At 35.9% G+C, this 12,008-nt stretch overlaps 2 protein-coding genes across 2 annotated transcripts; one reads left to right on the top strand and one right to left on the bottom strand.

The window, feature by feature from the left end:
- Nucleotides 1-2,924: 2,924 nt before the first annotated feature.
- On the top strand, nt 2,925-8,557 carry msl1b (MSL complex subunit 1b). The gene is made up of 9 exons (XM_058793309.1): nt 2,925-3,200; nt 3,754-4,432; nt 4,986-5,164; nt 5,252-5,559; nt 5,641-5,705; nt 5,942-6,009; nt 6,863-6,990; nt 7,112-7,184; nt 7,284-8,557. Exons 2-9 carry the CDS (start codon nt 3,824-3,826, stop codon nt 7,372-7,374), a joined length of 1,521 nt encoding a protein of 506 aa, XP_058649292.1. The 5' UTR covers nt 2,925-3,200; nt 3,754-3,823; the 3' UTR covers nt 7,375-8,557.
- Nucleotides 8,558-8,885: 328 nt separating this feature from the next.
- Nucleotides 8,886-11,622, bottom strand: chmp2a (charged multivesicular body protein 2A). The gene is made up of 6 exons (XM_058793310.1): nt 11,444-11,622; nt 10,757-10,924; nt 10,487-10,666; nt 10,258-10,388; nt 9,993-10,054; nt 8,886-9,904 (listed from the first exon to the last, which is right to left on the bottom strand). The coding sequence occupies exons 2-6, from the start codon at nt 10,922-10,924 to the stop codon at nt 9,783-9,785; spliced, it is 663 nt and encodes a 220-aa protein (XP_058649293.1). The 5' UTR covers nt 11,444-11,622; the 3' UTR covers nt 8,886-9,782.
- Nucleotides 11,623-12,008: the final 386 nt, after the last annotated feature.

Genomic DNA, 12,008 nt, shown 5'->3' with positions numbered 1-12,008 from the left:
TTTACATAATTGAACAGAAAAAAAAAAAATATATATATATATATATATATATATATATATATATATATTTTATAAGCAACAGCAAGGCTTATATATTAAGACTTGACATAAAGAAATACAGACTTTGGACAGAATTGTTAAATGAATAATCGGCAAATAATATTGTGCACCTCTGGTTTCAATATCATAACTGCATATTGTACGTCGGCTGTCATGTAAGAACTGAAGAGAAGTGATATTTTGGGCTTTATGGGGTACCGGAAACAACAGCCATCTTGTTTGTAGAATTGTAATTGCTTTTTAGATCATATTGCTACAAATACAATTTTTGTAAATTTACAAATTCCAAGCGTTAACTAAATTATTTGTTGCAAAACTCATATTTGTCAGCTTGTGGACTGAAAACCATATTAAGACAAAATAGAAAACTGTATTTCTGAATTGTTAGAACTGTCTAAAATGAAACTTCTTACCACAGTTCTCAAAAAGAGGATATCATAAGCAAAACTTGATTTATTTGGTTACTCTATATTTTTTCCACAATACTTGGGCTACTTTTTCTTTCTGCAGAGGTTCTTTAAACTATTTCCAAAAAAAAAAAAAAAAAACATTTCCAAAAACTGCTGTAACTCAACAAATATAACAGAAAGTGTGGATGAATTGAGTTGAACTGGCTTTTGATATGACATTCAAAGAAAGAAAAAAATGCTGGACTGATCACAAAAAGCATGAGCCCCTGTGTTATCCTCTCCTACACTTGACACCCCATGCACCCACCAAGGTCATTCACTCATAAGGCCGGCTGTGGAAATAGAAAGCAGCAGTACAGCTTATGGAGACTAAAAGCAGGGCAATAAAGGGGGCAGTTCAAAAGACTAACAAACAAGATAAGTTATGTGTACATGAGCATGAATGGAAAAACAGCATTGACAAAGGGCTGAAAATATCGTTTTGATCTGTTACATAAAGCAATCTGTGATGTCCAAAATCTGGCAGAGAAGAAATCAGTGAATGTAAAAATATAGACGATCACAGTATTCACCAGGATCCACTGTTCTGAATCAGCCCCTTTGGCTAAACCCGAACCTATTCAACACCGGGCTAGAGGCTGGCAGCATGATGGCTGGCGGCCAAACGTGCTAACTGTGCAGCAAGAGATTGTAGAGTCTCCACTGTGCCAAACTGTGTTGAAATTAACCCAGTAATCAGAAACATTATGTTCTTGTGGGGAGAGCCCAGGCGATTGGCAGATGGCTAAGAGCATTAGAGAGATACCTGCCAAACGTTAGCCTGCTCTCTCCTCCTGGTGTGAAAGCCATTGTGACGAGGAGAGAGGGGCACCCCTGTGTGTCTGCAGCATATGGTGGGGTAAATATTGACTGATATTATAATTATGAACAGCATAATCTAATAATTAATCATGCACATGCACGGATATTCAATACTCAAGCAGACACATACTGGAGGAGAGCCATTTGTACATTAAGCAGGCAAGGAGAATACGACAGATGCCACAAGACCTGTAGCTGTCTATTGTGCATATTGACATGATGTTTTAATCTTAGTCTTTGATACTGTAATGCAAACCACGATAAGTAAAGAATCGCTTACTGATTCTCTCTCTACATCTGAATTTGCATTTTTTCCTTTCTGTTCTGTGTAGAAGAATATTGCAGTATGATCAAACAGATTGTGAACACATTCATTCACACTGATTTGATCCATTTCAGGCTTTTACTCACCTTAGATCAGCAGGGTTCCCTCAGTTTCTCAGAAAGAGAATGAGAGAGAGCCTCAAGCCCTCTGATCAAGTGTTATGCAGTCTAATATACACTACTGCAGCTGAGTGAACTGAACCTCAATATAATTAAACAACTTTCTGTGTTCAATCATTTCCTTTGTGGCCTTAGTCGTAATTATGAGATAACAATATTATTGCATTTGGAACACATTATGCATGGATTATGGATAATGAAATAAAACGATACAACTTTTTGAAATCTTGTTTTCCTTTTTAAAAACTTTCTTTTCTACGAATGAGAGAAGGGCAGTTAGAAAATATAATCGATTGTACAACTTCTCCCCCTGCTGGTGATTACAGTTAAACACATGTAAATTCGTGTAATCATTTGCCGCGGAAACCAGCAGGTGAGTGACATGAGCTCTATGAATTTTGAAATGTAGTTTCTTTTCTCATTTTTCATCCTTATCAGTTCGACTAATACTTTTGGACACTTTTTAGGAGTGGACACTTTTTACGAATTTCAGACACAAAACATATCACAAGAAAACAGATATTGAGTTTTATAAAACTAAAAGCTTGTGTGTGTATATTCGGGTAAATAACGCTTTTAATATCAATGCAAAAAATACAGAGTTGACATTTTTGTCGTGTATGACACGAAATGTATCAACAATACGCTCAACAGAATAAAGAGGAGAGGAAAGAGTTAACAATAATTTGCTAAAGAATGAAAAAGTTACGCGATAGAGAAGATTGACAAAACAAGGCAAGACATTAATTTATACATCAATTAGAGTACAAACTTAACTGAAGTCGTTTTGCCTGCTTTCATATTTACTGAAGATAAACTGGCGATGAAATTGTATTCCTTTTTAATTCTTTCACAAGGAAAGAAAAATCGGTTTGTTGTTGATTAATTTACTTTGTGGATAACTAATTTGCAAAGAAGATATATTTATAACATGCATTGTTTTAGTAGAGTCATATTCATCATAGTGTTCTAAAATAATGTTATGGATCCGGATAAATAAAGTTAGAAATAAACCAAGCGGGATGGAGAGCGAAGCGTCAAAGGAAGTGACGTTGGGAAGGTCCTCTCCTCAAGTGTGCACGGTACGATCCACGGATTTTCCTAATGACAGGCATCAAGCGTTCCCATACCAGAACTATTCTGACCAATTTACCTATGCTTAAATAATTGTACTCAGTTTTAGCGCATATAAAAGTGTACACGCATACTGCCTTTAATATCGCCCGAAAGACCCATCACTCTGAATGTAAACACGTCCTGAGGTGGCGCATGCGCACTGAGTCAAACGCACTCGTATGTTGGGACATTGTGCAGATTCAAGCCTGAAAATGGGGGACAAACAGCAATAAAAGTAAAGTAAACGGCTTGTATAAGACGCGTTTCTTCAGATCTTTAGGATTTTACCCTGGGAGAACCAGTAAATATGTAAGAAATTCGGCATGAATTCAAACTCATTGTGCAGCGAAAACGATTTAATATTCTGTCACCTCGTTTGCTAACAGCGGCTAGCTAGCACAGAGAGGATCAAAATGGAGGCGGGATATTTATTAATAGCGCAAGTTAAAATGGTTCATACCTCTGGAACGATATACATCGTTGCGTTTAGTTAGCAGATTCACACGGAGCTTTAATATTAGTGTAATAGATGTGTGCATGTCTTCACCCAACTCCAACCGGTAGTGAGCTGCATTGATCTGTTGTTTATGACCAAGCATCTGATTTCTAGTCTGTCGACAACTTAATGTCATAAAGATATTATGTGAATGGTTTTGGTGTTTTATTTACACCCAGTAGATTTATTTCAAATTTAAACGGAAGGTTGGGTTACGTATAGAAACAGGAAGGATATGCTTCTTTGCGTTTTCATATTTTCCCAGCATTCAAGGGGATCTTCAAACAATGAACTGTAATTAACATATCTGTCACTTTGCTATAATATTGATTTGATCTAATTGATTTTTTTCTTTTTCATGTACAGGTCTGCAGACACCTTGTTGATATCAACTCTATAAGAGCCATGGTTCATGGGGTAGAGGTTTTTCTTCGCCATGAATATGCGACCCGAATGCTTTTCTAAAGTGGGATTGTACTCAAATAACTGTGACTTAAGTCCATCTCAAACAAGACACCCAGTTAGTGTCCGAAGAGAGATTGGAAATCCTCTTGGTGACACTCAAGACAGGACCAGACAACATCTGATCTTGGACAAGACTGGGAAAGCTGAGCGGACTTCACTGCCTTTAAAGCCCGGCAGAGAGTTGGCTGTTGCTTCAGAGGCTGGCTCTGTGGGCACAGAAACACTGTCATCTCAAGCTAAACAAATGGGGGGTGAAGGCACCCCTGTAAAAAGTAAAACTCCTCTTGGACAGACCAACACCATTGATAACAAGCCAGAGTTTGTATCCATGAATTCACATAGTAATTCTAGAGACCCTGTGGGTGAGAAAAGCACCAAAGGGTTAGAGACTATGGGGGTGTCTAATGAACATTCGGAGGGCAAAAGAACAAATATGAGGAAGATCACTAGTCATCCTCATGCACAAGCCACTTGCCTTAAACAACTGCTTTTGCTTCAGCTGGACTTGATAGAGCAACAACAGCAACAGCTGCAGACAAAAGACAAGGAAATAGATGAACTAAAATCAGACAGAGACACGGTATGTATGCAACCATTGGGGTCAGTAAGAATTTTTTTAGTCGGCACGGATACATTAAATTGATCGAAAATGACTGAAGATATTTATAATGTTGCAAAAGTTTTCTTTTTTAAATAAATGTATTCATTAAGGCTGAATGCATCCTAATACAAAGTATCAGTTTACACAATACATACATAAACCGCCCAACTGTTTTCAACATTATAATGAATAAGAAATATGTGCATATTAGGCTGGTTTCTGTCACTCTGAAGACTGGATTAATTGCTGAAAATTCAGCTTGTCATCACAGGAATAAATTACATTTTAAAATATATTAAAATAGAAAACAGGTATTTTAAATTGTAATAATATTTCACAATGTTACTGTATTATTGATAAATGTAACCTTGATAAGACCCTTCTTTCATTTTAAGACAACATTTTGAACTTTTGAACGATAGTTTACAGTTCATGTTCAGTATAAAATTGGTTTATGGTTTATACTTCAAACCATTTTCTCTTCGCAGGCTTATAATGTTTTTTCTAATGTATTTGTCCTGCCTTGAAACAGTTGCTTGCCCGTATAGAGCGGATGGAGCGCCGTTTGCAGTTGTTAAGTAAGGAACCACGTGACAAGAGGCTCTTCCAGCCACTGGAGAGATGGGTTCCTGACACAGATGACTTTTGGGAATCAGATTTGGGCGAAAGCCCACAAACTCAGGGCAAGTCAGGTGGAAAAGTGCAAAAGAGGTAAGACTGAGAAACTCATCTTTTTCCTGTTATCTGTCTGCTCATGGCTTCTGCTTGACTGATGTGACCTGTAAATATTCTGCCTAGGAAGTTAAACTTGTTAGATACAAAGATGCAGAGGTCAAGAGGTAAGTCCTCAAGAGTGAACCCCCAAAAACTAGAGACAGGAGAGACATCACCATGTCAGCATGACCTGCGAAACAAGGAGACCCCGGAGAAGACGAATGTTGCAAAATCATCTGGACAGGCAGACTTTCAGCCTGAGGGAGAAGACAGCAAAGAAACAGAAGATCTACCGTACATGACAACAACTGAGATGTACCTATGCTGCTGGCAGCAACCTCCACCCTCTCCATTACGGGATGAGTCTCCAAAGAAAGAGGAGGATGTTGCAAGTATGTGCTTTTCTTAAATGCAAAATGGCAGTTGTACACACTGATTTACAAATTGTAATGCAAAAAAAAATATTTCCTCAGTCCCATCATGGAGGGAAAACACCATGGAACCCCTTCAGGAGGAGGATGCTGTTGACATCCCAGAAGTAAGAATCAGCATTTGCATTATATATGTATTATACATAAATCCAAGGCTCTTAAAGGGATAGTTCACACAAAAATTTGTCATCATTTACTCACTCTCATGTTGTTCCAAACGTGTATGAATTTCTTTTTATCTGTTAAACACAATAGAAGATATTTTGAAGAATGTTTGAAACTCATTGAATTAACCTAGGTATTAGGCCCATTGTCATTGATCCACCATTTCCTTTTTCTTTAGAATCTGGATGACAGTGTTTTTCTGAAGCGGCACGCAAAGTTAGAACTGGATGAGAAGAGACGAAAAAGGTGAGTTTTCTAGAAGACTGTTTTCCTGATCTGTGTTTGTGGCATCAACCCGTTTTTTTTAAAGATATATTTTTGGGCATTTTCTCCACAAGGCTATCGGCGCTGACATCAACCCGTTTTTAACCCTTTTATTTTAGTTTTTTCATGCACATGAAAAAAGTTCAAACGTTTGTGGTTGGTAAGATTTGTTGAAGGTTTTGAAGTCTCTTATACTCACCAAGGCTTCATATATTTGATCATAAATACAGTAATATTGTGAAATGTTATTACAATTGAACATGGATTGACTATTTTAACTTATTTTGAAATGCAATTTAAATGATCTGAATTTCTGTGATGGCAAAGCTTTTCAGCATCATTACTCCAGTCTTCAGTGTCGCATGATTCTTCAGATATCAGTCTAATATGCTGATTTGGTGCTCATGAAATATTTAGTTTTATTGTCAGTGTTGACAGCAATTAATTCAGGATTCTTTAATACTTAATACTTTGAAGGATAGTGTATGTCTACAACACAGTAGATGTAATGTGTAATTATACAAGCACATTTTGTTTAATTAAAAAGGCATCAAGTGAATTGAGTTATATTGTGATATTTTCTTGAGACTAAAATTTATCAATATTCTGCTTACTTAAATACTCATCTATATATGCATATTTAATAATCAAGATATCAGTTCCGGTTTGTAGTTAAATTTGTTCCCTTAACCAATTAAAATTTTGTGGTGAGTTTTATTAACAACAAAATATAGTAATATTTAAAATGAATAAATGCCATTAAAAGTTCGCTGTTTATGTACAGTTACTACCTCCCTGAAACTACACTTGCTCTAAACTTTTTTTCTCCTGGTAGATGGGACATTCAGAGAATACGTGAACAGCGTATGCTTCAAAGATTGCAGCAGCGCATGGAGAAGAAAAAGACGAATGTTCAGGAGAGTGAGCCGGAATTGTCTTCGTTTTATCCTGATGTGGACAATGGTATGACCCTTAGATTCATTTGACAAAATATTGTATTTATGAACAAAACAAAAACTCTTATTAGGTTATATACGATAATTTCGCCAATTTTTCTTTTTCTCATTTCCTTCCTCTTGTACAGTGGAGGCCATCATGGTAACACCCTTTCTGCCAGTAGTGGCATTTGGTCGGCCTTTGCCCAATTTGCCTCAACAGTAAGAGCCTTTTTTTCTTTTTGAAATATCACCTGATTAACATTTAACTGCTTTTAAATAGAGTTTAGTGTCATATAACGATCATTTGTTGTCCTGCAGGAACTTTGAGCTGCCCTGGCTTGACGAAAGAAGTCGATGTCGCATTGAAAACCAAAAGAAACAAACTCCCCACAGGACCTGTCGGAAATGAGTCACAAACAGGTTCTGGGCACCAAACAGAGGAGCATAACATGGGGTTAAAGGAGGCAAAGCAGGGTTTGTTCAGTCAGGGGACAGAATATTAGCCCATCATTATGGTTTCGTGTCTGCCTGCAGTCTGCTCGCACAGAGACCATTTAGGTGAGAAGAAAATGGCAGCATATTACAGCTGTTTCCATTTTATTGTGCCCTGATAATAAAGCACCAACTGCCCAGCTAACTGCTATTTTAGTTCCCTCACAATCAGTGTGTGGCCTTGATTTAATCCTTTACTTGTAGTCCTGTTCTGTGTCCTTTCACTGAGGATAAGTGATATTGATTATTGCAGGCTCCACTGCAAATACTGTTTTAATGTGCACTAAACTGTAGTTATGGAGTATTGCTGCACATTTGCATGTAATGCCTCAATATTTGTTGAGAATGACTTTAAAGAGCTTGTTTTGTTTTTGCAAATGTAATTGTGCATGAATGTCTTGATGAATCTTATGCCTAAAATTGTACATATTTTTGTAAGCATAGCGTAGTCATTTAGAAAGAAATAAATTGTCAGGATTAGAGTAAGGATGTTAAGATGTTTAGATGAATGCCCGATGTAAAAGAGTAAGGAAGAATTGTTTGTATGGCCGTTCAGATGTCTCTGAATCTGTTCAGCATCCCATGCAGGTTTAAGGACAAAGCCCTTAACGTTATTTTTGGATCAGTTAGTTGGTCTGTTGTTGTTTTTGATGTACTTCAAACTTCTTATTGGAAATACATTATATTTTACACTTCCATTTTTTAACAACCTTATCCATGTCCAGAAGTGTTGCTTGTCATTATTAATTTTGCATAAATTCTGTGCCTCATGGGATTTATTTCAGGGCATTTGTGATATTTCCTAAAGATATTCTTGTTCTAACTCAGAAGTGATAACCTGATTTTGTGTGTAAATGTGTTGATTTTGTGAGCACCGCACACAAGTTTTTTTTTTTTTCCCTGAATATCTACAACTGGACCTCTGTAAATATCTTTACTGACACACATTGGCTGTAAATAAGGAAAACATTGCTGTTATTTTTTTATTTAATGTCAGAAGTGTTGTTTGTTCAGCATAGATATTATATTGATAGCATTATTTACAAAAGATTTTTTGTTTTTCAAAAAAAGGAATAAAAACTCACTCTGTGATTTCTTTATTGACACTCTTTTAATGTCTCATGTATCCATATTTGTTTTTACTGTAGTATTTTTGTCCCCAAATCACTTGATTTAGCACTTAGCATTACAAAGATGTGATCTGCCCAAGATTGTGAAAACGGATCACATTTATTCGAAGACTGAAGATTTAACTATTTTGCTTTTTTTCAAATATTATATAAAAAAATATTGTATGCAAAAGTCAATTTGTCACAAAACTTGGATACTAGTTTGTAAGAATTACCCATGTGTGCAACAGTATATGTGGCAGCCATTGTAAAACAAATGAAACACCAAATATTACAGAACACATTTGATCACTTCATAGTAAGTGTGAAAAATGTTTATTGAACCAAAAAAATGCAAAATAAGAATTGTTTTTTTAAAAAATATACCACCTCTTGATTCACCATGAGATAAATGCACTAATATTTCTTTTTAATTTTCAATAATATTTTTTTAGATCATTTTGTGATAAAACAACCTTTGGAAAACTGATTTTTTTTTTTTTTTTCATAATGAAATGAAGTTATTGAGAGATGTTGTCTTGCACAAACTTCAGAGTTTACGAAGGCTTATAGTTTACTGAACAGGCCTGGGTGTAGGAACTAGAGATTCAACCACTTTGAGAAAAAAAATAGAAACCACCACATTTATTATAAGGTATTTACCACTAAAAGATCAAGATGAATATATTATTAGAAGACCATGATAGTATAATAGCACAGGTATTTTAAAGGTAATCCTCTGATGTACCCTTATATGAACAGACTGAAAACTGGAGTGACTCCATTTTGCACTATTTATATAAAAGATCAGTATCAACATCTGTGTTTATTAAAATGAAAAGATGATGTGTGGCAAACCAGTTTCTATAATAATGAAATATTTAGTGTTAAGGTTTCCTCAAGTTGGATTCTTGGGGTAAAATATTCTTTGTTGATTTGATCTCCTTTAAAAAGGATTTGTCTAAACAGAAGGCTTGAGATCAGTCTGATGCATTGCATCTTCATTTGGGTTACGCGTTTGGTAATATTTATACAGCACATGTCATAAAAGGAGACAGAAAAACAAAAAAGACGCATTAAAGCGTCTAATGTAAGGGAAAAAAAACAGACAGCATTCACATCCTCCCTCTTTTCTTTGCATCAGTCTACATTTTAGTGAAGCGAGCTTTGCGCAGACAGTTCCGAATCAAAATCTTTACTTAAAGTCCTTTCATTCTCAGTCTCTCCTGAGGTTGTTCAGCCTCTCCTCCAAGTCAGCATCGGCATCCGCCAGTGTAGCCTGCGGTTCAGCTTTCTTCCCAGCCGCAACCGAAAGGCTTCCTCCAGTAGAAGGCAAGCCTGTTTGAATTAAATAATAGAGGTAATATGAGAACGACTTCAGAGTCTAATTTTATACCATGGTAACTGCGGTATCTTTTTTGCTTACCTGAAAGTTCGTCAGAAAGATTCAGACCCAGCTCATCCAGAACTTGAGAAACCACAGCATCACTACATTCAAAGCAAAAAGAGGAGATAAGTCAGGAGATAATTTATTATTATTAATGTTGAAAACAGTTGTTATGCTTAATATTTCTGTGGAAACCATGATATATTTTTCTGAATTGTAAGAGAAAGAACAGCATTTAAATCAAATAGAAATCTTATGTAAATTGTAATTATAAACGTCTACATTAATTATCTTTTTTTCTCACCTCTCCTCTTCGTCGTCTTCATCGCCCATTGCATCGTCAATTGCATCATTCATCATCTCCTCCTTCATGTCCATGATTTCACTTTGGCGCTCAAACTCCATCATGATCTTCTGAATCTGTGGCAACTTCAACTGCATTGAGAGGAAAAGGCATTTACATCAGCAAATGCATATCGACAAGCTGTCTGTTGGCAAGAGAAACAGAAATTGAAACGCTATAGCAGATATACCTGTCTGTTCATGGTGGCCATCGCTTTGGTGACTCCTTTCATGGCCTGCGCCATGCTGTTGTTTGATTTGAGGGTTTGGATTTTAAGGCTGACAGCTTGAATATTGGCTCTCATCATGATGAATTTCTTGACGTATCGTCTTGTGCGCACCAAGTCCTTAGCCATGATCTTCACAGCATCCTGTCGGAAAAAGAATATCATTTACACTCCAGTCAGTGAGACTTCATGCCTGGCAGTGACACCTGAATGTCAATTTAAAACTCTCCTTACCATCTGTCCTTGTTTGGCCATTTTCTTAATGTCAGCAATTATTTTCTTTTCCTGTTGCTCCAGTCTCTGGCGTTCTCTGTCTAGATCTCTCATGGCTCTATTTAACGCTCTCTGATTCTGTCTGAGCATCTCCTCTGGAGTCTTTCTTCTTCCAAACAGAAACTCCATCTGACATAAATAAATACAAGAGAGTGAGAGAGAAAGAAAAAAGACCAGACTGTTAGAAGTTTGAAAGAAATGCGATTTGATGACAGCCACGTGATGCCATGACATAGTCTGCATGCATGTCATATTGGACTATATGAACTGGTAGTTTCTACAGCTACTGGCAAATTAAAATATTTTACACGCTATGAATCAAGTGACATCACCCCTACTGTATTAGCTGTCATACTTTTCCATTATTTCGCAATTTAAACACACCCTATTATTCGGCTTATATGTGTGTTATACGATCAATGACAACGAACCAGGACATTTAGCATAATAAACACTAAAACTTTCTCGAAACATTTAAAAGGACAGCGATTATTCAGTCTGAAACTTTGAAAAATAACATGTTAAGTGACTATTCGTTTATAAAATGACCAATATCCTTCACAAATAACAATAATATTGAAACCAGTTGCTAAAATTAGCTCAAGAAAAGAAAGAAAACCCGGAGGCCTATATCGCTCTCGTTTTTACCTTGACTTTTCTTTATGTGGAAAACGTCCACCAGAGATAACGTTACCAGTTAGCTGAACAGGCCAAATATCACGCCGTCGTTTGTTTCTTCTATTCCTTATTTAAAGTTACAGTTCGTCGATCCACCCGATTGTTTTCCCCACTAACTTCTTCCGCATATGAATGTCAATACTTCCTTTGTAAAGGTCTACGTCACAGGAAACGCGTCATACAATACTTTCCACAAACAACAGGGACATTTATGACTCATTTACTTTAAAAAAAAAATTATAATACTGTATTGTAATTGCATTTTATCAAAATAGGTATTCGGCACTGTATTGTTGGTATCTTACACAGAAATAAATTATTTTATATCTTGAAATTATTGTTAAAATCTTTATTTTGTTAGCTAAATTTCATATTTGTAATTTTAAAAATTGCATACATAACCTCCAAGGTTCAGATTTAAAATAAAATAAGTAATATAATATAAAAATAAACAATAAAAATATAAAATAGTGCTGTCAAGCGATTAATCCCATCCAAAATAAAAGTTTTTGTTTACATAATATATGTAATTTTT

This window comes from Onychostoma macrolepis, chromosome 12, assembly GCF_012432095.1.
Source record: "Onychostoma macrolepis isolate SWU-2019 chromosome 12, ASM1243209v1, whole genome shotgun sequence".
NCBI classification, from domain to species: domain Eukaryota; kingdom Metazoa; phylum Chordata; class Actinopteri; order Cypriniformes; family Cyprinidae; genus Onychostoma; species Onychostoma macrolepis.
This window is presented reverse-complemented; position numbering and strand designations above follow the sequence as displayed.

Excerpts from the sequence above, each read along its gene's own strand:
- msl1b (XM_058793309.1), top strand. The coding sequence starts at position 3,824 with ATGAATATGCGACCCGAATGCTTTTCTAAAGTGGGATTGTACTCAAAT. Across the intron at positions 5,706-5,941 it reads ATGCTGTTGACATCCCAGAA|AATCTGGATGACAGTGTTTT; the intron begins GTAAGAATCAGC and ends CTTTTTCTTTAG. Across the intron at positions 7,185-7,283 it reads TTGCCCAATTTGCCTCAACA|GAACTTTGAGCTGCCCTGGC; the intron begins GTAAGAGCCTTT and ends GTTGTCCTGCAG.
- chmp2a (XM_058793310.1), bottom strand. The coding sequence starts at position 10,924 with ATGGAGTTTCTGTTTGGAAGAAGAAAGACTCCAGAGGAGATGCTCAGA. Across the intron at positions 10,389-10,486 it reads TGGCCACCATGAACAGACAG|TTGAAGTTGCCACAGATTCA; the intron begins GTATATCTGCTA and ends CTCTCAATGCAG. Across the intron at positions 10,055-10,257 it reads GAAGACGACGAAGAGGAGAG|TGATGCTGTGGTTTCTCAAG; the intron begins GTGAGAAAAAAA and ends CTTTGAATGTAG.